Below are 27,966 nucleotides of genomic sequence, written 5' to 3'. Positions count from 1 at the left end.
TTCTTTTTTCTCTTTTATAGTCCTTTTCTTCCATAAGGAAGAAAGGTTAAATGTTAGCCAAATATCACAGGGTTCAATTCAAGGCTTTGTTTCTTAATGAGACTCTCATATAATATGGGTAGTTTTCCTTGTCAAAAGGGCCAATACTGACTGACTACCCTCATGATTCTTATTAAAAAAGAAAAAAAAATCCTGTGCCTGTTAGAACTTCATCTAAGTATTGAAATAAATAAGTCTGCATAAAGGAATACTTTGACTTAGAAATAGCAATACTACAGTTTCCTAAAATGTAAAAATAAATGAGAAATCATACCAAACTGACCAGATACGTAAATTCAATTTCTTCTCAGACTTAAGAAATTATTTCACAATACTGCTCCCAAAGGGTCTTTTTATAAAATTACTTGTACCTCATTTCTTGATCCAAGTCCCAATGTAAACAGTTCTAGTTTGGAAGAAAAGCTTGACCCTTCTCCAGTTTTCTATCCTACAAATGACTGCAATACAAACCTTGGGTATCTGCATACCATTTGGTTCACTAAAGTTACAGTAGAGTGTTCCCTGAAACAAATGGTTTAGTAACTTTGGGAAGAGTTCCTATGGGATTCCTACATGAGTTTGAGGCGCTTGTCCAAGGATGGGGAGAAAAATGTTGTCTGTTGAAACTAGGAGTCCCAACAGGAGCTGGCCCTTGTAGGAAAACCCGTGTTCCTGGTATGCTGGAAAAACTTGTCAGAGGAGCAGAAGAGGAAGATGGGGAGCTGCCCGATGGGTCAATGGATGGTAATCCTGAAATGAAACAGGTCCAAGACATCCAATTAGCCAAGGCTTTAAAATTGAAATTCCAGGATTACCCAATTCCTTTAAAAAAAAAAAATAAAGCATGCAGTTTATTTTTGTAGATCACAGCAAAAACAATCTATTTATGTAATAATATATGTCCCAAACCCATTTTCTTCTTGCAGTCCAGAAGAATATCACCAAATAACACTAGATACAGAAAAGTGAGCACATGTTGTTTAAGAGTGACAGCACATGGAGCAATGTTCTGGGTAAATCTCAAAGCTTTCACTGGAGGGGACATGAAATGAGAGCATGTTGTAATTAGGTGGCACCCATCAATAACTTCTGCATTCCCTCTTGGGGAAAATTCAAAGTATAGCTGTTCATCTACATAAAAACAAGTCATTTCCTATGGAAGATGAATAACAAAATCTACCAATGTTTCCTTCCTAACAAGGAGGAAAAGCATACCATTAAATTAAAAATAATTTCAATATTCCATCTGATAAAAAAAAGCAACAGCTGCAAATTATATCAAAGTTTCTATCTAGTTTGTGCAAATCCGAATTTAGTAGTCTCCTCAAATTCCATTGCTTTCTCTGGAGAACCTATTAGGGAAAGGGGACAAAGGTCTGGAAAAGGACTGGAGGTGTTCATTTCAGGAAAGAGTAGCTTAATATCAACATAATCTGTCAAAACTCTCAAGCAGGGATTCATTCATTTAAAGGTATAAAGTTCAAAGGTTTTTAGTATATTCACAGGGTTGTACAACAATCACAATTTTAGAACATCTTTGTCTTCCTCTAAAAGAAATTGTATCCATTACCTGTCATTCCCAGTCCTCCTTTATCCCACCTCTAAAGCAATCACTAATATGCTTTCTGTCTTTAAAGATTCACCTATTCTGGGAATTTCATATAAATGGAATGATACAATATTTTTGTGACTGGCTCTTTTCACTTAGCATGCTTTCAGGTTTCATCCATACTTAGCATAAATCAGAACTTCATTTCTTTTTATTGCTGAATATATCCCATTATATAGATGAGCTATATTTTGTTTTTCCATGCATCAGCTGATGATGGGCATTTATTGGGTTGTTTCCACTTTTGGCTATCATGCTGCTATGAACATTTGTGTACCAATTTTTGTGTAGACAAGTGTGTTTTGGGTATACTGAGGAGTAGAATTACTGGATCATATGGTCACTCTGTTTAACTTTTTGAGGAAATGTCAAACTGTTTTTCTAAAGTGGCTATATCATTTTGAATTTCCACCAGCAGTGACTGAGAGTTACAATTTCCTGCATCCTTCCAATCGTAAGCATTACTATTTCTTACCTCTAAACCAGGAGAGTAAACTATATCCATGAAAGAAGAGCATCAACAAAAGAAACCACACAGGCAGTTAAGAAATGAGGCCAAGCTTAATAAATCCTGGACCCCAAAGGAAGGTCCAGGATTAATGCTTGGTTTTTAAAAAACTATGTTCTTTCTGTTAGCTGTAAATAATTTTAATACTTCAGATCTGAATAATTAATATCCCAAAACCTTGTTTTCTACCAAACTAGATGGATGATTTCCTTCATTCCCCCCCTTTCTTTTTTAGAAATTCATAATCTGTACATCTTCTGGAATGTAGCACGTGGAGTGCAAAGAGCTCAAACACCAGAATATGAGAGATCTGAAGTCAAACTTGGGCTAAAGCACTCTGAATTCATTTATTAAGTGCCAGTCTAGTCAAGGATTAGTGCTTTCTTCTACATAGCCTGAGACTGACAGTGAGCTCTTCTTTCACCCAGGAGCCTTTGAAAACCTCTATTAGTTCCCTCCAAATGGAAAGTTTGATACCTATTTATAGTAAAGAAGAAAAACATTTGGACCCACATATTGTTATATGTAAGCTTGTATTTCTATTTGAAAGATGATATAACAGCTGTGTTTCTTGTAAATGGAAACATAGCTGAAATGAAAGCTAAAGTTTATACTATATCCATAAAGTCAAAAATTTTAAGCAAAGTAGATCAGTTTATAATTAGCAAAGAGCAATGATGGGCTAGAGGACAGTTTTCCACTGAAAGAAAAATGCTAAGTGGCAGTAATGCTTCTTACCCCCAGTCTAAGTCAGGCACAATTTCTAATGTTTTTTCAGAACACTGTAGATCGGATTACAATTTGGCTCTTAGGCTCTAGAAAATAGATTCTGGTTTTCCAAATATCTCCAAGACAACACTAGCCTCATATCTATCTGCATCTTAATTATAGTGCCTCAGCAGCTAATTTCTAACTTTGAGGAAGCAGGAGCTAAATCTAAGCTGGTCTTTGTAAAATAAGCACCCACAAATGACTAGATCTCTTCAATCAGCTTCATCTAATGTAAATAATATAGAGTACTATTAAACAACATCATTTAATATTCAGTCTGAGTGACCAAGACTGCAAATAAATAAGGTAGACTATTGACTGGTGCTTAAATACCTTAGTAACTCAAACTTTTTAAATCTGAGAAATGCAAACAATCACCATGGCTTAAAAAATGTCTGTAGATTTGGAATCCTTGAAGCATCCTATGCATCCTTTTTTATTAATGTCACTATATCAATTCTAGAAAATAGGGTGACACAAGGTATAACCTCATTGCTGGGAGGGACAGAAAGATCATATAGCCAACATAAAGCAGCTCATTATATGTGAGCAATTTACCTACAGCTACTTTTTGGTCCACGCCATCAGTAATCATTAAAAGGTGTTTACTAATTATGACACATTCTCATTTCTTTACTATCATACAATATTATGTACAAAATGAGTGCTTTATTATTAAAAGATTTGATTATGCTCTTTAGAGCTCCAAAATGAGCTACAGAGTTATAGTCATAGTAATACAGTAGTTATAGTAACTTACCAACTGGACTAGTAGAAACTCGCTGGGAAGGTGGTCTGAAGCCAGGTGCCTTAGAGCTGTCAGGGTGCACATTTTCCAAATGTCCGAGAACAGAGTTACCGAGGAACGCTGACTGAACAGTGAAAGAGGCATCTGCGGCAACGCGTGAGGGGAGTGGACCATCTCCCCAACCCTGGTTAGCTGGCACCTGACTGCTATCGAAAAGACTACTGAAGTGATTGAAAAGTGTGGCTGGGCCAAATGTAGGTGGCAGAGATTTACTTGCTGGGTTAATGTGCATCTGAGAACCATTCATAATGTTCATGGCTGAAGAAAGCTGCACTGCAGCTGGTGGGCCTTGAGGTGGTGTTAAAGGAACTGGATTTGTAACAAAAATAGACTGGGGCTCCTGGTGTATAGTTGCATTTGGTACCACTGAGTAAAAAGAACCTCTGGGCTGCATTCGATGAGAAACTCGAGGTGCTGGTACAGCTAACTGAGGTAAACTATTGGTGTCCTGATTATCAGCAGCAACCAATCTGGGTGATGCCAAAGTCAAGGGAGCAGGCTCTGAGTTGGACGCAAAAGGCATTGACATAGGACTTAAATCAGGTGCACTGGATGGCTGTGCCTCCTCCTGAGTGTTACTGGAGGGAGGGGTAGGACTACTGGACGGGTGAGTCTCTGGAGCTCCTTGGGTGTTGCTGGCAGAGCTACTGCAACTATTTGCAGTTGAAGATGGGGTACACAGGTTTGCCACCGGCTGGTCCTGTGCGGACACTTTCTCTTTGGGGGGTGGCACGGCAGAGAAAGGCTCCATCTTTTGTGAAGAAAGCTGTGCTTGCGGAGTACTTGCGGGCAGAAATGTGGTGGGAACTTGCCCACTAGTGACAGGTGCAGAGGAGATAGAAGGCAGGGAACCACAAGTGCTCGACACAGAAGAAATCACTGTTGCTGGAGGACTCGTCTTAGGCACACAGGCAAACAACTGCTTTCTGACTGACGAAGGTGTCCGGGTGTTAGTCACACACAGCTGCTGACTGGCAGCAACTACAGATGAGACAGTGATCGGACAACTGGCAGTAGCTAGTCCAGCAGACTCTGAGGGTAAAACAGTCCCATTCTGGTTAGGCAGACGGCCTGTATTATTATGCTTTGGGGAGCTATTTGTGTTGCCAGGATTCACAGGTCTCACTGGGAATGGTCCCCAAGTGTTAGGAGAGGGTGAAAAGGTTCCTCCAAACTGGGCCATGGGTAAGCGGGGATGCCGAATCTGTTGCATAGTTTGAGCAGCCAGCAGGGCAAAATGAGGGTGGGGATAAGCTAAGGGTAGAGAAACTGGGAAAGAAGAACGTACGTTTGTCGGAACGTTCTTGTTAAGTTTATTTGTGGGCTGGAACGTAGATAACGTTGTGGCTTGTGAAGTCACAAGAGTTGGAGCACCCAAGGGAAATGCATTTTTACTGGAAGCTGCTGTGGTGCCTACTCCAGATGAGAAGTTCGTGTGGATGGATTTGGTGCTAGCAGGTGTTCTGATATGATTTTTAGGAATCAAGTCTTCCAGTTCCTTAGCAGGATCTTGAATAAGCGCATTGATAAGCTGAACTGCATATCTTGTTGATTCTGTACCACCCCTGGGGAGAAAACAAATGAAAAAAACAAGATAAAAAACAAACAGCAAAGAAACCTAAGTAATCTTAAGCCACGAGATAAAATTCTTGATTGTACCATACCAAACAAAAGTATGCTTCTAATAAAATTTGGTTTCTACATAGAACTACTAATATCCATTTCCCACAAATACCTGATTGTGATCATTCTCTCGCCATTCTTATCTTTCTGTTTATCCACATCAATATGGGCACCAGTAACGTCTTGTATTGCAGTGATGTTGCAGCCTCCTCTTCCCATTATCCTGGAAACCACTGAGGCTGGAACAGACAATTTCTTTGACCTATAAATAAAAGACTATGTATGATTATGAAAGCAAATGTCTTTGAATAGTACATGTCTTTATTAAAAAAGATGTCTCAGTACGTTTAAGTATGTTCATTGACATCTGTGGAATAATATTTCTCAACTTTAAAGAGGAAATTATCAGAAATTTTTATTTTAGAAACTGACCTCTTATCATATTGACTTTAGTGAAAATAAAATTATATTGCCATTTAAGACAAAATTATATTTAAGTAACCAATGCATTTAAAGCTGCACAAAATAATAGACATCAACTAAACTGCAAAAATCATACGTGTTGACTCTTTCTAAATTAAAATAATGCGTACCATATTGTTAAACTTCATACTGAATAGAGGCTAGCTTATCAGTATCAACAACTTATACTTGACAATAAGAAATAAAGCCTCAGATTTGAACTACATGAAATGCAACTCACAAGAGGAGCCAGGGCCTTCTACTTGTGTGTGAAGTGAGTGGAGCTAGAGAGACCAGTGGCAGACCTTGGGATCTAACAAGATGGCCTGACTGCCCCACAGAATTACCAAGGGAACCCCAGTATTTGCTGGCAGAACCAGCTCTCAGCATTAAAGCAGAACCAGATGAGAGCAATAACCAACATGTCATCTTCATGTAGTCACTGCTGGGCCCAGAATTCTCCCTTTAAAGGAGGGACCTTCAAATTTGAACTATTATATCCAGAGGAATACCCAATGGCAGCCCCTAACATACATTTCATGATCATGATTTATGACTTTAATGTAGACAAGTTGGGAAGGATTTATTTAGATATTTTGAAAGATAGAGCATGGACTAAGCTATATACCATGAATAATACTTAAATCAATCTGATCAAGTATGCTTCATTTCTTTCTGCCGAGACTTCTTTCTTTTTTGTTTGCATTTAATGGATATAATCTTTAGAAACATTATAGAATGATATCTCAGTCCTTTGGTGATTAAATGTACATTAGGAAATCCATGTGTTGTCCTGATTCCCTGTGGTAAGCATGAGCAGAGGCTAAAAGTATCATCTGGATCATGAAGACATTTATAAGCAGTGGCCCTCTCTGCTTTTATTCATTTCCCTCATCATGGTTTAAGTATAAAGCTGTGTGAATAAAGGTAGTTATCAGGGTTAGGTGCACGGGTGTGGATGTTTCTTTCTTTCTTTCTCTTGAGGGTGAAGGTAGTTTTAATTTTATGGGCTCCTTTCCCCCTCTGCTGATATTAATTGCATTGGTTAAAAGTAGTTAAACAGTTCTTTAGAATATGATCTCTAGCCAAGTTTAAGTTTATTAAAATGCTGTAGATGGACAAGCTCGATTGAACCAAGACAGGGCCACTGAACAAATATTTATAACCTTCACTACTAACACTGTGACTTTGCCATTACATGTCGAATCATCCCTTTGAGAAGCTTGTGATCATTTTGTATGGTCTGTCTGGAAATGTCTGTAAATCTAATGTTTTAATAAAATATTTTTGTTATTTTGCTTTAGTCTATCCAGGATTTATCATAGCACTGCAGTTTAAAATAACTACATTCAAGTTATTCATTAATTAATTGGGGAGCCATCTTGCAAGAGGAGGCTATATGTCTATGAAAGTTAAAAAGATCAGACTAAGTCTACTCACCTTCGTACAACTTCTTTCCAGCCCTCTTCTCTTTTTTGGCCCCTTTTGGGGCTAGCCAAATTCAGCTTTATGTTTGGAGAACTTAATGGCAATGACACTGACTTGTAGCTCGTTGATAAGGAATTAGGATTCACTTCACCTTCAAGTCTGAGAAGAGAGAAATATCAAGTCCAATAAAAGATAAATTTTAAGATTGAAACTAAAAGACTATTCCTTTATAGACGTTATGCTGAATTTTTGGCTTTTGAATTGAAACTCGGCACATCAAATTATGCCCAGTTCAGAAAAACAGAAATAGGGCCAAGAGTCCATTATATATTTTAGTTTTAACATAGATTCAGAAGCCGCAAGTTGGTTTATAATCAATCGAAATGATGTAATAAAATAAGATCAAGGTATGCTAATATTTTCAACTTCAAAATGGAATCATAAAAATTTCTAATACTCTCATTTCATAACTAGCACCATGATTAGGACATTGGTGAATTTCAGTTTTGAATACTGAAGACAGATAATGTGGTAGACTTAAGATGTTTAATAGAACTTGTGTCTGAAGAATGTGCTTCAAATTCTTGTGCCAGGTATGAAAAAGGAAAGGTGGATGTAGAGTTAACAAATCAGAAAAATTTACCGTGTCTGAGTTTTGGAAGAGGCAGTATTCGTCTTTTCTTCCTGGGAATGGAGCAGCAGTGAGGGGTATCTCCTGTCACTAGAGGAATTCACATCCACGGTGAAATTTAACTCTTGGCTTTTACCACCACTACTACTCTCACTGTTGCAATCTGTGCTGTCCAAGTTATCTGAATCACTATTTCCACCTGTACCACCACCTCTGGGTTCTCCATTTATTTTATTTTTATCTGCTTTTTGCTGTGCTAAGGATATATGCTGTTCTGGTAATATTAAATGTGCAGTGGGAGGGGTGTCTTTTGTTTTATTCTTCTTATTTTTCCGATTGGAGCTGGGGGTTGTCACCACGTTGGCCCTTTTTTTCCCGAACACATTCGTGAACGTTGTAGATGTTGCAGAGATTCCAATTGTGGTGGTGGTGGTTGCACTAGGAGGTTCTATAGGAACTTCTTGCTCCACTGAAATTATCAAAAGGATAAAAATCACATTGAGAGCCACAGATCTCAAAACAAATTTGACAGAATAGACCTAATGATTCATAATACTTCAGTCCCTTTTTTTACTAGTGAATACCAGTATTCACTAGTAAAAAAAGAATATTTATTGTAGTCAGAACAAATATATCATATTTTGATATCTAACATGGTATAAAACACTCATACGATTAACATTCTTGAGACCTGAAATGCTAGTCCCATGAACTAAAAATCACAATATAGTTTGCATTTAGAAAATTTTCAAAGTATTTTAGAATTAGAATTCAAATAGAACAGAATTATTTGCCAACTACAAGCACTGCCAGACTGTACAAAAAATAGCTCTTTGACAGTAAGAACCCCCCAGCCCTGCTACAGCTTTGAGCCTTGACCTCAGCTAAAAATTTATTGAGGAACTAGACCTCTCCCCAGTTTTTAAGCCAAGGAGGGGACAGTAGGTAAGAACCTGAAGAGATGCTGGCAAACATCTTACTCAATTCCTTTTAGACAGACATGATGCTTTACAGGATGACTTAAATTACAACTAACTTCAGATTATGTGCTTGCCTTCCCTCTTCTTTATCACTTTACAATGCAAAATATTTAGAAATATTTACTATAAAAGTCAGTTGTTAATTTCCGATGAAAGTAATCAAGTACTTAATTGTAGTCAGAAGCACTCAGAATGAAACTGATAAGCACAGGAGAATTTTGTTACTAATTTGGATAAGTCATATCTCACCATCTTCATCATTCTCCTCTTCATCTTCATCCTCTGGTAGTTCTGAATTCTCCTTAGGTTTGTTTTCCTCATCTTCTTCCTGCTTCCTTTTCTGTTCCTCTTTTTTCTTTTTTCTCTTTTCTTTTCTTTTCTCCCTTTTAGCAGCAAGAGCCTGCTTTCTGCTCTCCTCTCTTGACTGTAAACACAGTAGGTTTATCATTACCAGTAATGCAACTACTTAAAATAAAAAATGGGTACTTTTGTTTATGATACATGGAGCTTCCCATGGATGTCAGTATCAAAACACATTGAGAAAAGCAACAAAAGAAAAAATAGGTAAACTGGATATCATCAAAATAAAAAGGTTTTGCACTTCAAAGGCACCATCAAGAAAGTAAAAAGACAACCCACAAAATAGGAAAAAAAAATTGCAAATCATAAATCTGGTAAGGGACTTCTATCAAGAATATGTAAAGAACTTTTACAAGTCAATAATGAATAGCCAAGTAACTCAATTTAAAAATGGGCAAAGGATCTGAGCAGACATTTATCCAAAGAACATACACAAAAGCCAATAAACACACGAAGGGACAGATGTTTAGCCATAAGGGAGAAGCACATCAAAATCACAATAAGCCACTTCACACACCCACTAGATGGCTGTAAGCAGAAAGATAGATAATAACAAGTGTTGGAGAGGATGTGAAGAAATTAAAATATTCATATATTGCTGGCAGGAATGTAAGATGGTGCAGCTATTTTGGAAAACAACCTGACAGTTCCTCAAATGATTAAACACAGAATTACCACATGATCTAACAATTCCATTCCTAGTTATATACAAGAGAAAGGAAAACATGTATGCAAAAATTTATACACTGTGCTCACTTCAGCAGCATATACACTAAAAAAATTGGAATAATACACAGAAGATTAGCATGGCCCCATGCAAGGTCGACATGCTAATTCATGAAACATTCATATGAAAAAAACCCCTAAAACTTGTATACACCTATGAAGTGGAAACAACCTAATGTCCATCAATTATGATGGATAAACAAAATGTGATATATCTGTATAATGCGATATTATTCAACAACTGAAAAAATGAAATATTGATACATGTTACAATATGGATGAACTTTGAAAACATTATGAAGAGGCCAGTCACAGAGGACCAAATACTGTATGATTCCATTTATAGGAAATGTCCAGAATAGGTAAATCCATACAAACAAAAAGTAGATTAGTAGTTACCTAGGATAGACAGATTGAAGGAGGTGAGGGATGATACTTAAGAGGTGAGGGGTTTCTACCTGGGATAATAAGTGTTCTAAAATTGATTATAGTGATGGTTGCACACCTCTGTGAACATACTAAAAGCCACTGAATTGTATACTTTAAAAAGGTGAGTTGTACATGAATTAAATCTTAGTCAAGCTGTTAAAAAATACATATATGTGGCATCTGAAGTGCAGGTATCATGATCTTTATAAAATACTAACAAATCTCACTGTAAAAATACTGACAAAGGCTCCTACAGAAGGTTTTTTTCTCTTATATAATGTTTTAAACTCACATACATAATTCTGATAACCTTCAGGTTTTGCTTTGGTTAATAGAAAGAATCTTTTCTTTTTTTTCCAGAAGGGGGAAAATGGTAATAGTTGCCTAGAATCATAATGAAAGTTTGAAAAGAGTAGAAAACACATCCAGAAACATAATTTCCATTAGAAATCTGTCTATGGAGTTTGTCTAATTATCATTAGAATTTGTCTATGGAGTTCTAGTCTCTTGGTAATTAAGTAAAGCATTTTCCTCAAAACTAAAATTTATCATCTTAAGGTATAAGTTCATTATTATTCAAAAACTTTTTTGACCTAAATCGTGGGTTGGCAAACCATGGCCTGAATGCCAAATACAGTCTTCTGCCTGTGTTTATATGGCCTGAAACTAGGATTGGCTTTTACATTTTAAATGGTTGAAACAAAAAAAATTGAAAGATTTCATGACACGGTAAAGTTATACAAAATTCCAGTGTCCATAAATAAAGTTCTATTGGAACACAGCCATGCTCATCCATTTAGCTATTGTCTACAAGTGGCTTTCATGCTACAGTGACAGAACTGAGGAATTATGACAGAGACCACATGGCCTGCAAAGCCTAAAATATTTACTATTTGGCATTTTATAGAAAAAGTGTGTCAACCACCTATGTAAATGAGAAGAGCTGGGAACTGAAAGAAGAGACTGCATATTCAACTAAAAATTATTTAATCACTTTGTTTGCATAAGAGCAAACTGACTATTTAGGGAATAGTTGACAAAATCCCTGGGTAGTTACACAAATATAAAAATTACAGATGTGGAAGGGACCTTAGTAGTCACCTAACTTCAAACTTCACTTGATTTTAAAATGAATGTAACTTTTTTTTCCCTTTTCCTTTTAACTGTAACCAAGTTTATCATGTAGGTACTAAAATTTAATACCCTAATGAAAAGACTTCAAGGTTTACACTTTCCCTCCATTATAAGCAATGCAACAAAGCTGTCCTCATACATTCACATCTTTGAGCATTTGTTTAATTATTTACCTTAGGCTGAATTTCTATGGGTGGCATGGTATTAAAGAAGGCCATTAATTCATTCTTTTTATTAATTCATTTGTCAAAGCATCTCTATGAATAGTCATACTAATTTACACCATACATGAAAAATCATATTAAGTGCTAATTTCTCCATTATACCACACATCCCTTGCTATCAATTGCTATTATCAAACCTTTAAATTTTAAGCTTTGCCAGTATGGTACAAAAAAAAAAATTAAATCACTTTTGCTGTGCATTTCTTTGTTTATTCATGAAGTTGAGTATTCTCCATCTATTTATGGAACATCTATATTTCTTTTTCTATGAATTGCCCATTTGTGTGATTCTTTTTTACTTTAGGCAAGTTATCTTTTCCGCATTGATTTGTAAACAGACCTTTTTTTCTGTTCTTAGCCTATGAATGTTTTTTTAAACTAAGAATTGATATGAAAATTTTAGCATCTTTCAAAATTATCATATTTTTTCTCTTCTTTTAATCCTCAACAAAATATCTTCATGCTGAGCTATCTCTTACATGCCTATAATAACTCTATCTGATCATGGAGTGTTTATTCTTTTAATATAACTTCTGGATTCAATAACACCCTTATTTCCTAGGTAACCAGACTGAGCCTCATAAATGCTATCTTTTTTTTTTTAACTTTTCCCATTATACCACACATCCTAGGATAGTAGACATTTAGTTTTAATTGAGGATGTAATTAAGCACTTCTATCACAGATATAGCAATAAACAAAAAACTTCCAATGTTTTACTGAATTTCTTCTCAGACTAATTTAAAGCCATTTAAGAAGTAATGTCACGCAGTAAATTGTGATCTGCTCAAAAACCAGTCCCCACTTATCTGACTCAATTTTTTTTATGAACAATAGGTAAAAATTAAAAAAATGGATGGTGGTTTGATAATCTGTTAATCATTTCCTTTGAAAGAGATTTTGTTAAGATTATTGGTCATATAGGAGGCAAATCTATTCTAGCAGATTTTCAATAATTTTTAATAAGAAAAATTATTTTTCCCACTCACCTTTTCCAGATCAAGTTCCTTTAAAAGAATACTTGCATTCTTATTTGCTTCTGCAGCCTGCTGGTCTTTAGCCTTCACAATTGTCTCAACACACTGGTGACATTTTTTCAACAGTTCCTATAGTGGAAAATGAAACTATATAAATAAAGGAGCACATAACTTAAACAGGCTGTCTAAAACTTGAGCTGATGAGGACACCAAAGTTCAGGACTTAAAGGTCAAACAACTGAAAATTCACTACACTATTTTGAGCTACCCTTTGAGTCTAATCATTTATCAATCTTTCATCAAAATAAGGCACCATTTCCTAAAAAGATTATGTGTTCTTAGCAAACTTCCTAATTAGGCTAATAATCTAGTTAATAAAGTTTAACTGCTGTCATTTTAATTATGGTCCATAATAGGAAGGAAATCTCAAAATAATTTATCAAAAGAATTATACCCATTCTTCATTTGCAAATGAAGAAACTAAAGCACAGGAAGATCAAAACAGCAGTCTCACAGAGGACAAGAAGAACATGTTGGTAATCGTACACTTTGGCATATAATTTCACAAAGAACAAAAATGTGCTTCAATAGCATATTCAACCTACCTTATCTGTAATTGTTGCTATGTATCTCATGCATTCTATATCAGAAGGGAACTGATTGACTTCCTTCACCAAATATTGAACGACTTTTACATGAGCCTAAGGAATACAACAAAAAATACACAAAAGAATTCCTTGAAAATTTGCCCATATATTTAGAAACTCAAGAATAAAATGTAGATAGTAATACTTCCAGATAGTTTACTAAACTTAAAAATAAGAACAACACACTCAGGTATTTCTCCTAAATTTAATCTGCTCATTCCCAATGAAAGTAGAACTTTTGTAGAAAACAGTATTTCCTAGAATAAATCTACTAATAAAGTAAAAATTGGTGATATGAAATGAACCTCAGTATAAAAGGGAACTTAGTCCTGAACCGAGGATATTCTAGATTTCAAAGCATTATTTTAGCTCTACCTTATTAAACTAAACAAGGTAGGCTGTAACATTTACCTGAGTCCTGTTATTTGAAGCTGGATAAAGCACTTTCTAAATGCTATTGTTAGGGGCTGACTGATCTGTAATTAATTCTAAGTATATCTACTTTAACATAACCAAATTTGCATGGTTTCCCCTCCTACTAAGGTTCTGAAACATCCTCAAGGTCTGATGGTGACAATCAGAAAAGTAGTTGCCTCTGGGGCAGGGAATTAATTGAAAATGGGCATGATGGAACTTTCTAGGATTATGGAAGTAATTTATGTATTTTTGGGGTGTAGGTTACATGGGTGTATGCATTCATCAAAACTCAAACTATGCACCTTAGATGTATATACATTTCACTCTTAATTATACCTTAGTTAAAAGGAAAGAAAAACATTGAAAAAAGTAATTAAGTCTTTAAAATGTTTTAAGATTTTCTTTTAAGACACATAACTTACACTGCTCTCATTCAATGGCTATTTAGAGACCTCCTAGTATGGTCAGGCACTGTGCTAAACAACTGGGTATAAACAGTGGTGAAAAAGACAGTCATGAATCTTGGTCTTCATAGATCTTCCATTCTATAAGTTGGGGAGATAGATGTTTAAGAAGTAAATACATGTTTGTATAATTACAAATTGAGGTAAGGAAAATAACAGGATTCTTTAAAAGATAACAAAAGAATCTTTTTCAGATTGGGTATTAAGGAAGGACTCTCTGAGAAGTGACACTGAAAATAGGAGCTAAAGACGGGTACAAGTGAGCCAGGTGAAAAGTAAGGGAAAGAATGTTTCAGGAAAAGAAAACCAGTGAGCAAAAGCCCTCAGGCAGCTAAAAACAGAGTGCCTTCTAGGCCAGTGGCTGAGTGTAGAAGCAAAGGGGACTGGTCCATGGAGGCTGGCATTAGCCATATAGTGCAGGGCTTTGTAAGCCATGTTAAGTAGTTTAGAGTTCATTTTAATTATAATAGGAAGCCTTTTTAAATATAGCAGACAAGTGAGTCTTAATATATTTAGGAAGTATAATAATTTTTTATGAAAGAGTCTAATCATTTTTGTTCCTCCTGAGATAGAGAAGACATCCATCTGCACATAATATCTGTCCTTAAATTTCATGTTTTAGATAAAGCATTACAAAATGAGTCAAGACAATAAGTGATTTAACAACAAAGTTGCCTATGGTGAACTGCCATAAAGCTTTTAGATTTGGCCACAAAGACAGTGGAAAGATAGCAATGATTTGTATATGGAAATAAAGTCAATTTTCAAAGATTTATTTATCTTTCTGACATGTTTTCAACTTAGAATTCATTTAAAAGCATTAGATTTTATCTTTCTTTCCCTCACATCAAATTACCTTGCGGAATGCTGACATAAGAGGTGTGATTTTCCGGTTATCTGCTGCATCCACATCAGCACCTGCTTGAACTAGCAATTGCACCACATCAAAATGACCACCATTGGATGCCAACCAAAGTGGTGTGTTTCCCTTCTTGTTACGAACATCAATATGGGCTCCTCTATAAAATCAAAGAATGTTAATATAGTCTGTTTCCTGTGAGAAGAAGTTGACTTTTCTATTTCCTCTATTTGTCTTTTATGACAGAATATGCAAAATACGTGTTCTTTAGAATGTCAACGAAGTAAACAATTTTATTAACTGTAAAGGCTCTGAAAAATTAAAGGGGTCACAGGCAGTTCTACACACGAATATAAAATTCACCCACCTATTAATCAGGAGCTCACAAAATTTGTAGTGACCTTTATCAGCTGCTATTGTTAGAGCAGTATCCCTTGAGGAAGGCACAGGGGGGGCATTGACATCAGCTCCCTTATCAAGGAGAACTCTTCCAACCTCTGCATATCCTCCGGAAGCAGCTTCCATCAAGGGGGTAAGACCAGTCTATTTAAACCAAAAAATGCAAGTAAATTAATATAATTTCTTTAAAAGACTGAAACATTGATTTGTAAGTGGATTCTATTTCCGATTTTCTCTCATAGAAGAGCTAAGCAATATGCAGTCTTGAATTTTACCCAAAGAGCAAGTGAAAATTGTTAGATTCAGTTAGACATGGTAGAATGAATTCACTTACAATACTATTTCATGCTAAAAAAAAAGCCCCAACTTCTATAATGTTATAAATGTACACATGAGACAGTAACTTCTCTGCACAGGAGACATTAAAAATGAATAAAATTAAGTATGGCAAAATGTTCAATTGTAAAACATTTTTAACACCTACCTAAGAATACAGTTTGCTAAATGACTCAGGATAAATTCCTTCAATCCTACTCAAACTTGGGTAAAATAGATTAAAATATCACTTCATATATTTTATGACTATGTGTCTTTTGTTCATTAGTCTCCAACAATTTTGCCAAAAGACATTTCCTACTGGTATCATCCATTTCCAGTACAATAAGGATCTCTCTGGGATCTAATAGATAAGTGGTCCACACTGAATAGCTGTAACAACAAAAAGATAAACTGCATAGGACAAAAGGCTCATTTCTTGTTGTGTGATGAAAAATCTGAGGGGAAAATCACACTTTCTCACTTCTTAGATTAAAAAAAAAAAAGTAAATGTTGCACTGAAGTTTAGGAAATACAACTAATAAAACCCAAGGAGAAAATTGTAAGATTTTCATTCAAACCTTTCCAATTTGAAATGACTACCACATTGTCCATTGTCTGATTATAAAGAACTCTACATAAGCTACAGGTTTCTCAGGTTAAAAGTACTTAACAGTCCTAAGCAAAAAAATTCAAAATACTGACACACTAATGCAGTAATTTTTTTTGATTGAGGCTTTTACCAATGGTAAGCACATGCTTCCTTAAAAGAGCTCTTAAAAAAAAATCTACATTAAAGGACTCCACACCTTACTACCATATATCTTACTATATTCAAAAATTGCAAACTAGAAGATTAACAGAGAGCCACTTGAGACTGAGGTTGGAATAAGTACTGATTCTATTCAGTGTCCTTAATAAAAGTCATGAATGGGAAGAATGTGTCACTGACAACTGTATGACACAACTCCCCAATCCTGCACTGGGGCATCAGTTTTAATTTATGACAGTTTAAAATAGCACATTCAGTTTGAGTTAAAATGCCACGCTCTTTCTACTAGAAATACATCTTAGCAGTTGACAAGTTATACAATGCTTACCTTTGCCCTATGTTCAACATTGGCTTTTCGGTCCAGAAGCAAACTTACTACTTCTGCTCGGCCTTGGAAACAGGCTAAGGTGAGAGCTGTGTTCCGATTGGTCTCTATTTGGGCATTAATGTCTGAACCCATGTCAAGCAGCAGTTTCACTGCAGGAACATGTCCATTCATTGCAGCCAACATCAGGGGAGAAATACCTAGTTTACTCCCAGTCCTAAGGGGGGAAATGTGGTTAGAAAATTAAAATAATACGTTGCCTATTGTTTTTTAAAAAGCAGAGAGAACATAAAAGATGATAATGTTTCAGTAAAAAGAAAGGTTTCTAACACCAATGAATAGATGTTACTTGTTTAGACTAATAATTAGGAATAGGAAAATCTCACAATTTAAAACATAATGCCTATTTAGAGGTTATAAATTTCCAACTATACACAACAAAGTACTTTCTGAAATGACACCTCTTTAAAAATAGCCATGTTAGCTAAAATAAGCTTTGATTACTTATAAGCACATTATAAGAGTAACAGTTGGCCTTGCAACTAAATTCAGTACTCTTAATTAAAAATGGTATTGTCCAAATATTTAGGGGAAGACACTTATTTTCAAGGCAATAATTCACTAATCATGTGTAATAAAAAAATGAACAGGTGATAAATACCTTGAATTAATCTCTGCCCCAGCATTAAGCAGAATCTTAATAATATTAACATATCCTCCAGATGCAGCTAGACTCAGGGGTGTATAATCAGAAACATTCCTATGTTCTTTATTTGCACCTCGTGCCAGCAGCAAGTCTACCACCTACAAAGTAAAATATGAACAGAGAAATCCAGTTTACACCAAGGGTTCAACTTTTAATGAAGAAAGCACAAAGCAATGGGACCTATAACTTCCTTGCCTAAATATCTGATGTTTTAATTAGGCTCTAAATATTCAAATATCAATAGGAGAGAAATGGATTCAATTTCATAACAATGAATTCAGAGCTTTGAAATCCCAATTACACTGAAACAACAAGATGCTACTCTTTCTATTTGTCGATTGCAGAATGATCATTTTGCATTTAGTATTTAAGATTTTGGTTTAGCCCTAAAAATGTAAAGATAAAGAGAATTTTTAGTTTGCCTAAAGGACAAGAAAGAGATTCCTTACCAGAGCATTTATTATCCTCATTAAACTTAGTATATGGAACATGTCAAAACACATGCAAGCTTTATTTATGTAGATAAATTATTAAAGTATACATATTTAAAATACATGCAAAGTGTTTACAAACTAACATTCACACACCTCCTGACGTCCACCAGAACATGCCAGTGAAAGTGGAGTGTCCTTTGTTCGTTCAGATTGTGCTTCTATATCTCCACCTTTATCCAAAAGGATTTCAACAACGCCCACATGCCCTGCTGTTGCTGCCAGGATCAGCGGAGTGAAACCTAAATCATAAAGTAAAAATCTCAAACACATCTGTGTTTTTTATTTATTAAGCCAGTTTTCAATTCTCTATTGTTTTAGTAGAAAAAGGTCTTCGAGGTAGATACTGATAGCCATTTAAAAATAAAACTGCTCTAAATCCTAGTTTATTTGTGAGAAGAACCCATATAAATACCTGATAAAAAGGAAATGCTAAATCAAACAAAGCTTAAAATTTATACCTCTAATGAACTGTGATACTTTTGCATGCCATACTTCCGGATTAAGGAGAAAGACAATCACAACTGGCTGTATTTCCCTGATGATCTCCAGGCTAATTAAAGAATTTCTGAAGAGCAGTTTGGCTCTGTAGATCAACAAATATGGATATTGCTCACTGAAATATGCTTATCCACCTTTTCACTGAGATAGTCTAGGAACTACTTATCAGTAGTGAAAACTGTTTTCTGATGTAAACACACTCAGACTTTATTTCTTACTGACGTTTTCTTACCTTTTTTGTCTCTGTGCTCAATTTTAGCATCTCGTGCAATGAGTACAGATACAAGTTCTTCATGACCACCCGCACAAGCTAGTGTTAATGCTGTGTCATGATTGCTCTCAGTCTAGGAGGAAAAAAAAATACTCTGGATTTTTTTTTTTTTTTTACAACAGGGTTATCAATTGAAGAGCAAATAATATTTTTTTTCACTGTGAATGTACAAAAACAATTTTCTTTTCCAAACAAAGAAAATCAAAATGTGCAGGATAAGTTTAAACAAAGCAATCTACTCACATGTGCATCAATGTCAACTGAAGGATACACAGGGGGCATAGATTGGGAAGCCACATTGCTTGGAGGCTGTGAACAGGGTTCAGATGTAAGACATTCTGTGGTCTGAGAGGAACTGTTTGAACCAGTGGGCACTCTGCTACTCACAGCTGAAAAACAATATTCATATTGCTAAATTCTACTAAAAAGAATAAAGTCATTTGTGTACAGAAAAACACAGAAAACAGGAACTTCTATAGCAGTAATGTAATGTAGTAATTAAAGCACAAACTTTGGAGTCAGATGGACATACATTTGAATTTCAGTTCCAGCAGTGACTTTCTGACCTTGGCAAGTAATTTAACCTCTAAGAGCCTCAGTTTTCCCTGCATGTAAACTAAGATGATAATAATAGTACCTGCCTTGTAAGGGTACTGGAAAGGCCATTCGAGATAATGTAGGTAAAATACTTATAAGGGTGCCTGATATTCAGTGCATATACAACAAATGATAGCCTTTTACACTGTCAGTAGGGAAAAAATAGTTTTCAATTAAAAAAGGCATTTTATGTCTTAGTTTGTAAAAGGCAATTAGAGAAAAATGTCCAGAGGACAATGCAAAAAAGAGGGTGAAGAATGAGTTAGAATATTTTTTCACATAGGCAGAGAGTATGTTTTTTTAGATTCATTATTCACTTTGAAAATTTGCTTCAATGTCTGAAAATCAAACCATTTTAAAAATGAAAAATAGAAGTTTTATTTGGGATCTCAAAATCTGAGATTAACTGAGTTTAAGAACTGAGTTTATTAAAATTGTATCTAATGTCTTTGACCATTTCTTATGTTTTATTAGAGTTTTTTTCCCCCCACAGGCAGATTGGACCTATCTCAGAGGGATGTTGTGAGTTGTCACTGAGATAATGTATAAAAAGCATTTAATAAAATGGTTTGGCACATGGTAAGTGCTCAATAAATGGAATTATCAGATAATTTATGATTTCCAGTGTTGTTATTCACTGTATTGAAAAACAAAAACATTACCACTCATTCAAGAAAAATTCAGAAAGAACATATAATTGTCAATATTATAGGAAAATATAAAGCTTCAGTTGATGGTAGTAACTTATTATCACCCAAACTAAAAGTCAGTAAAAAACATATAGGTCTTAAAGGAAAATGTAAGCATTTTGAACACTGCAAATATAAGGAGGATTGTGGAGAATGTTTTCTCTCTAGAAAGTGGGTATGACTGGATCCCAATTAAGGATACTGCTTATAGCAAGTGTGAGTGACTGTTAGTACAGTACTTTAAATAACAAATTTTATGATGTTCAGATATATTTATACATGTACTGTCCTCTCTTCCCCATCAATGTATATAAAAATCATCGTGGCAATATGAATTTCTATAGCTTATGTCACAATATAAATATGCATAATCCAACTATATGATTACAAATAGGAATGACTATTATAATTTGTTTCACTTGTAAGAACATGCACACGAAAATAAAGTCAAAAATTTTTTTTCATCCAATGAACTAAAAGCACAAAGTATTTTGCTACACTCCTTCAAATTAGCTGATATGTTTAGAAAACAGCTCCAAAAAATAAGACACTAAAGACACTATATATCACCTTTGTAGTAAGATTTTAACAGTGGTCTCATAATTATTAACATATGCCTTACTAAAGAACTACTTTTCTACCATTAATTTTTATTCATGTTATCTTTTTGTTATTATGAAAACAGATACTTAAAAAATTTTAAATAGTTGATTAGAGTTCTATGCCAGAAGGTGATCCTATGAGACTTCTTTACAGAGTTGGCTTTTAAAAAATTCTTCTGTGCATTTAACAGCTCGAGTACCAAAAATGTGTTGTTACATCCATTATTGTACATTTTTGTACAAAATTATCCTAAAACATTTTTTCCTCCTTGCAGTAATGACAATCAGAAACGTTCCATAGATGTAACTTTAATAGGGTTAATTACATACAAAATGTTATGAAGATAAAACTAGAAAGTAACAAAGATTTAAAACACACAGATGGAACAATTTTTTAATTTATCAAGATAAAATTATACCAGGACTGTATTTTCATCAATCCTAAAATATTTCCTACCTCTGAATGAAATGCCCCTGAAAATGATTGATAGATCATTCATTTGATTACTACCACAAAAGTGACCATATAATCCAAATTAAATGAACACACTATCCTAAAATGGGAGAACTAAGTTCAACATTCTACTTAATACTTTATGAAATTTAAGCTAGTTTTGTAGACAATATGAAAGATAATAATAAACCTTACTATATAAAAATCTTAGATACATGGTGTACATAAACTATGCTGTTCAGGCTTTAAGAAATTACATCATATAATCTGTTTTATATAATAGTAACTTTATTAAATAGTTCCACATAATGAAATATTAACATCTATTAGAAAAAATTATTTAATTTTCTAAATAATAAAAAATGAAAGTAAAAAATGTAGTAAAGGAAGATATTTTATTATAAATTCCCTAAAAAATAAGACGATTTCCTAATTACTTTTTTTTACTCCTAAGCCTATGATGTAAGCAAGATATTTTGAATTGGAATTTGTCTTAAGAGGGCCTATTAAGGTGCCAACAATAGTAACAATGCACTAAAGTCACAAAACTATATTAAATCTCACATGCAAGTAAAATCTTAATATAAAAATGAGGGAAATTATTGGATTAACACATAGTCTACAGGCACACACCTGATCATCTACATTTGCTCTCTTACAACACTAAACTATGTTTTCTACCTTTATCTTGCATCTACCTACCACTTCAGCATTTTATTAAAAATAAAAATAATAATAATAATAAAGGGAGAAATGTGGGATCCACATATAAATCAAGTATAAAAATCAAACGAATATTCATATTTGACCTGATTGTTTATAGTTCATAATGCGTGATCAAAACCGAAAGTTTCTGTGATGACTGCCCTTGTACTGTTTACCATGTAAGAACTTGTTCGTTATGCTTCAGAAGATTGGAGACTGACGAGAATTAGGCTTGGGATGGATTAATAATTGTGCATTGAGCATTGACTCCCCTATACAGAATTTTATTGTTGTTAACAACCATTTGATCAATAAATATAAGAGATGCTCTCTCAAAAAAAATAAAAAATTAAATTAAATTAAATTAAAAAATTTTTTAAATGAGGGAAATTATTACTTAATAGAATTTAGAAGTCTAAAGAAATAACAGTATCTTTAAGATCAATTCCAAACTTCAAGTTGAATCAGATGCATACATATTACATCTAAGGTTCTTAAACCTGGATGAAAATTGAGTTAGAATCTTGGCACTTACTAGTGACTTAATTTCCATAAAGCCTCAGTTTTTCAACAGAAAAATAGAGGTGGGAAAAGGACATATTTTAAAGGATTATTACAAATAGCCCATGAGATAATGTGTATAAAGCACTTAGCATGGAGTCTGGTGCATGTTAAGTGCTCAATAAATATGAATAAATTGATATCAGTTGATTTTTAACCAATCTTCTTTATATATTAATAATGAAATTTTTACTAGATGTTTCTAGAACTGCTCAATGGTCAGAGTTTTTTTCAACTTCTTCAAATTGTTTTACTTTTCCAGACTTTAGTTCTAGACATTTGAATTGAGATTAACTTGCTATTATAACTTCTAAAAGCCCAACCCTTACTTTCAAAAGAAAAGAACCTGAAGAACCTTGCTCCCAATCAAGAGTTTACATACATTCTGTCTGAGATTATATCAAGTATGACACATATATGAATATATACTAAAATACTAAGTCAGCTAATCAGTCACATTATTATTTATCTAGCCAACTCATTACCATGACAAATATTTTGACAGAACAGCAATAAAGAAAAAATACTCTTTTATTTAAAGAGTGAAATATATTACTAGTATATATAGATATTCTCTAAAGCAAAATTATGAGATGTACAGTATTCTCTCTTTTACTAAATATTTGGGATGAGAAACATTTAATTGAGGTAAAATTAATTATATCTTTGGCCTGACCTATCATCCTACTGACATATTAATATATCATACCACTGTACAATTCATCCTTGTCTAATTTCTTTCATCTTCAATTCAGAAAATTAAAAAGCTTGGACTTAATAATATTATTTAACTTTAAGTGAGATAGGTCATTATCTTGAACAAAGAAAGTCTAATTATTGCTATGTATTTTATTTTATTTTATTTAAAATTTTTTATTAAGGTATGATTGATATACACTCTTATGAAGGTTTCACATGAAAAAACAATGTGCTTACTACATTTACCCATATTATCAAGTCCCCACCCATACCCCAGTGCAGTCACTGTCCATCAGTGCATAATTATTGCTATGTATTTTAAAACAGGTAGGTAATCTTCACAAGAATGGAAAATTTTTATATGAAGATAATTTTTGTATACTCACTGGCTGATTTATAAGTTGAAACTTATTAATAGAAGAATACTGTACAAAATGGTAGGGCAACTATCACTAGACATTAATATTTAACAGAATCAAATTTTCTTAGTTTATATTAACATTATATATAATTTAAAGGTTTTCTAAACCAATTTTTAAAAATTTCATGTGAAATTTATAAAAGACCACTTCAATTTAACAAATACTTCAGTAAATAGAATTTGCCCTCCCCTACAAGAACTATCCAACCTACAAGTTCCCTTTAGAGCTATTTTTACACTCTTAAAAAAAATAAATTTAAAAAAAGGTCCTAAGTTACAACAAAACTAGACTGATTAGTAATGTCGATTTCATAACTGCAAACTGAGCACTTAATTTCCAGGAATATTATAATCTATTTATAGAACCCTAAGTCTTAAAAATACTACTCTCAGGTTACCATTATTTCATTATTACTATTCATAATCATACTTCACACTCCAGTATTTGCTATTACCCAGATTATAAATTGGAACTATAAATGAAGCGTAAGTGTTTATTCATAGTTTATAGAAACTCTCAATACTAATGACATAAAGTTAGTTTGACTTAAATGGCTATGGGCTGAAGAGATAAAAATCTAAAGTAAACTAATTCCTTAAAAATATTTCCCAGCATTTTAATTTCTTTACAGAAACTAAGATACTCCTCCTCTGCACAGTGATACCCACCACATATCATAGGAGACTCACAGGCAGTATTACAATTCTCTTACCATTGGAAGTCATACACATGCCCAATAAAATTCCTGATTTAAGTCATCTTATTCCACATTGTTAAAGATCAGTAAAGATTAGGAAGACTAAAAGCTCACAAAAGAAGAAAGGAAATTGGGAAAGCATAATTGGGATGGGAGGAGGGAAGAGAATATGACAAGAGGAAACAGACAACAGTAAGGAAAAAATGTTGCAATCAAGAGACAGAGGACTGGCCTGCCTTTGAATATCACTCCAGCTACATCTTAGTTCTTGGTCTTCATCCACTGTCAACAGCCATTCTGGCTGCATTTCTGAACTGGGCTCTCATGGAGGTGATACATTCACCAGCCATCTTTAGGAAGGTAAATGATTAATTGCACTGTTTTCCCACTGCTGCAAGGACAATGAAAGGGAAAGTAAACTTGTGCACCTCATTTCATATCTAGTTGTAATTTTTCCACACAACAATAAACAGAAACATGTACTTTAAGGTTATCAGGCCTTTTCTTTTTCCTTTTTGTGCACGTATGTGTGGTGTATCTGTGCGCTTTCAAGATAGTTAATATAAAAACCCCAATCTCCCAATCATCATCAAGTTGACAATAATTTTAATGTACTTGAAATCTAACCACAAATACTGTAACATGGAATGGTTGTTTTCTCTGAAAGTCTCTTTTATTGGATATACTTATATTGATCTAATAGAATTATAAAGAAAAAGCAATGTGATTTAGAATTATGATTTCCAAACATGAAAATCATTAGCAGGAAAATTTAATGTTAATCTTATGTGAATATATCTAAGGTCTACAAAGAAATTCTATCTTGAGATGTCCTGCCCAAACAACACAGGGTGATTTTGATAACAAAGGTCTAAAATAAAGGATCATAGCATCTTTCTTTGCCTTTGCAAATAAAATAAAATAAAAAAAAAAAAAGAGAAAACACACTTTTGTGTGTTAGTGTTGTTTAGTTAAATTCATGTCTAAAACACCTCAAGAAATAATAATTCTACAAAGATAGTTCTGAAATGGAGAAGTACAAAGTCAGTGTTTTTGGAGGGTCGTGTAAAGAAGTTGAGCACACAGATTAAAGAGAAATTATTACAGATACATTTCTTAACCCACCTGCTATCAGGTCATCAAGAGTGTCGGTAAGCGTCTGGGCTGGAGTTGCAACCATCAGTCCATCTGGTTCTTGAACTAAGAGCCCCTGATCGTGTCCAGTAATAGCAATCTGAGGCTGTCCTATTATCTGATGGTTACCTGATACTTTCTGAAGTTCAAGAGAATCTGTCCCATTAGAACCTAAGTCACTGGAAAAGTTACACTGTGGAGATGATAAAGGCTGGACTGGGACAAAATCAGTGTGTTCTGCCGATGGCGGAGACTGTTGCTCATCATCAACATCATTATCTTTAAATAAGATTGTGTCAACCTGAGGTAACTCTGAAAAGTGATCCTCTGGGAGACTACCATCTCCTTCCCCTTCCGGGAAGACTCCTCTATGAGAGCACTGCTGGTGGAGAGATACTGAGTCTTTCTGACCTTTGGTTTCCAAGTATTCTTTGGTAAACTGCTGCTGTGTTTTCATCTGTAACTGCCTTTCCACTTTCTGCAGTTCTTTCAGTATTTTCTTCTTCTTCTGGACTTGCTCTTCTCTGTTCTTTTTAAGTTCTTCTATCTTATCTTTGTTCAGAGGTTCACCTTGAATTAACTCCAATGACTTAAGCTGTGCTTTTTCAATAGCACTAATTCTTTGTCCCAGCTCATTCAGCTTGCCTTCGGTCTCCTCTACTATGCACTCCAAAGGCTGGTATGGGTGAAAAGGTGGCAATGCATCCTGATCTGCTACCTGCAGGGAATTGGACTTCTGCTTGGATGAACCTAAGCACATGAAAAATGTTTGAAAAAGTGCCATGCTAAAAAACAAAAAAACAAAAAACAAAAAGCAACAACAACAACAAAAACCCCACCTCATTTCCCCCACCACCCCACACATGGACTTCCCTCCCAGAACCCTCATAACTAAGGCTATAGAATGGTCAAAGATTCACATTAGTGGTAGGTAGATTAAAAGACTATACTCATCTATTCTAGCACAAACTGGGATGTTGCCAATTAAAAATATGTCAATTTCTTAATAAAAACACCCTAATCTTCAGGAAAGGAGGATTTTGGAAATTAGGATACGGGCAGAGAAAAGAAATGAAATAGGAAAAAAATCTTAAAATTCTGCTTATTAGATTGGTATTTTAAAAGAACATCAAATATAAAGCAGTATCAAAATACTGTTGAGGATACCAGCAATGTTAGCTTAACTGCCCAACTATTCTTTTCACAACATTAACAGTGCAAGTACAAAAAAATAAAACTCGTGGATAAAACTAGTTAAAAGTGTTTTTCAAGTTGCCAAAGTATTTCTCATATTAAAATATAATGTGAAATCACAGTTTTCCAATACATATCCTTCTAAAATTTTCCATTGTCTTTAATATTTCTTTACATGAACACTATATTAAACTTATATCACAAAGGACAATTATTCTGAGTTTTAAATTAACTCTTCATGTAAAAGTCTATGAGAGAAACAAAGAATGTTACCCAGGAGAAAAATCAGACTTCCCATATAGGATTTTTCATATTGACAATGTATGCTAAAAATGAAATAAATGCATGTTATTTTAAGATTCTTAGTTGTGCTTGTTAATCCCCTCATGACAAAACAATTATCAATATTAATGATCCAATCCTAACATCTGGACATAAAAATGGAGGAAGTATACAATAACTATTTTGAGGCAAATTTGAGGCTTCATCTTATTTAGGCAGAAGTGGGGCTACTCAGCAATAAAAGGAACAAAATACTACTCAAACATCCTACAACATGGATGAACCTTGAACGCATTATGCAAGTGAAAGAAGCCAGACACAAAAGGACAATTGTGCAATTCTATTTATATCAAATCTATAGCTAAAAGGCAAATCTACAGAAAGAAAGTAGTTGTTGCCTGGGGGTATGTGACTGCTAGCTAAAACTCATTACACTGTACACTTCCATGAGGGAACTTTAAGGTATGTAATTAAACAACAATAAAGAGCTTAAAAAAATGAATTGAGTAAAAAATAGTCCACTCTTTTGGACTGCAGTCAACATATATGAGTAAAATATGTAACTTAAGAATTTTAACAGTAAGATCATCCAAAGTATTCAAAATGATTCTCAAGTCCAAAGTAACAAGTCACCCATTTGATGTTAAAATGCTCTCAATTGCAAGAGGGTAACAAAACCACTGGGAGACAGAGATGCAATTGCTTTTTTTGCTAGAACAGGAGATCTCAAAATTACAAGCAGCTCAAACAACTGTTAACATGTTATTACTGAAAAAGTCTAATAGTTTTTCCCCTAGATATTGTCTTTAACAAAGTCAGAAAATCAGTTCCAAAATCACTGCAATCACTTTAAGAGACTCAAAATAAAAAGCAAACTTCAGGAAAATGCATTGTCTAGATTCAATTTTATATTTCTATCCAAACAAAATGATGGGGAAACACTTTATCCTTTCAGTGCAAAAGCTGTTAGATTTGTCAAATAATTTTATAACTATTTCCATAGATCATATAGGAATCCATGGTTTGATACTTGTCAAAGTACCTAATGACAATC

At 34.1% G+C, this 27,966-nt stretch overlaps 1 protein-coding gene and 1 non-coding gene across 4 annotated transcripts in view; one reads left to right on the top strand and one right to left on the bottom strand.

Annotated features, from left to right (window-relative positions):
• ANKHD1 (ankyrin repeat and KH domain containing 1) overlaps positions 1 to 27,966 on the bottom strand; it is a 116,282-nt gene that overhangs the window by 2,977 nt on the left and 85,339 nt on the right. For all 3 annotated transcript variants that reach the window (XM_017652159.3, XM_017652158.3, XM_017652160.3), the window contains 16 exons: positions 25,428 to 26,186; positions 19,120 to 19,265; positions 18,838 to 18,949; positions 18,201 to 18,346; positions 17,569 to 17,711; positions 16,911 to 17,124; positions 15,464 to 15,639; positions 15,094 to 15,256; positions 13,315 to 13,410; positions 12,722 to 12,838; positions 9,109 to 9,283; positions 7,892 to 8,348; positions 7,261 to 7,407; positions 5,471 to 5,620; positions 3,688 to 5,300; positions 613 to 789 (listed from right to left, as the gene is read on the bottom strand). In XM_017652159.3, coding sequence (XP_017507648.2) covers positions 613 to 789; positions 3,688 to 5,300; positions 5,471 to 5,620; positions 7,261 to 7,407; positions 7,892 to 8,348; positions 9,109 to 9,283; positions 12,722 to 12,838; positions 13,315 to 13,410; positions 15,094 to 15,256; positions 15,464 to 15,639; positions 16,911 to 17,124; positions 17,569 to 17,711; positions 18,201 to 18,346; positions 18,838 to 18,949; positions 19,120 to 19,265; positions 25,428 to 26,186 — 4,791 coding nt within the window. The remainder of the gene's footprint in view (positions 1 to 612; positions 790 to 3,687; positions 5,301 to 5,470; positions 5,621 to 7,260; positions 7,408 to 7,891; positions 8,349 to 9,108; positions 9,284 to 12,721; positions 12,839 to 13,314; positions 13,411 to 15,093; positions 15,257 to 15,463; positions 15,640 to 16,910; positions 17,125 to 17,568; positions 17,712 to 18,200; positions 18,347 to 18,837; positions 18,950 to 19,119; positions 19,266 to 25,427; positions 26,187 to 27,966) is intronic.
• Positions 9,968 to 10,076, top strand: LOC118972058 (U6 spliceosomal RNA). The gene has a single exon (XR_005060869.1). It is a non-coding gene; the product is annotated as a U6 spliceosomal RNA (small nuclear RNA).

Source organism: Manis javanica, chromosome 14 (assembly GCF_040802235.1).
Source record: "Manis javanica isolate MJ-LG chromosome 14, MJ_LKY, whole genome shotgun sequence".
NCBI classification, from domain to species: Eukaryota; Metazoa; Chordata; class Mammalia; order Pholidota; family Manidae; genus Manis; species Manis javanica.
The sequence above is the reverse complement of the archived record's forward strand: the minus strand, read 5'-3'. Positions and strand labels throughout refer to the sequence as shown.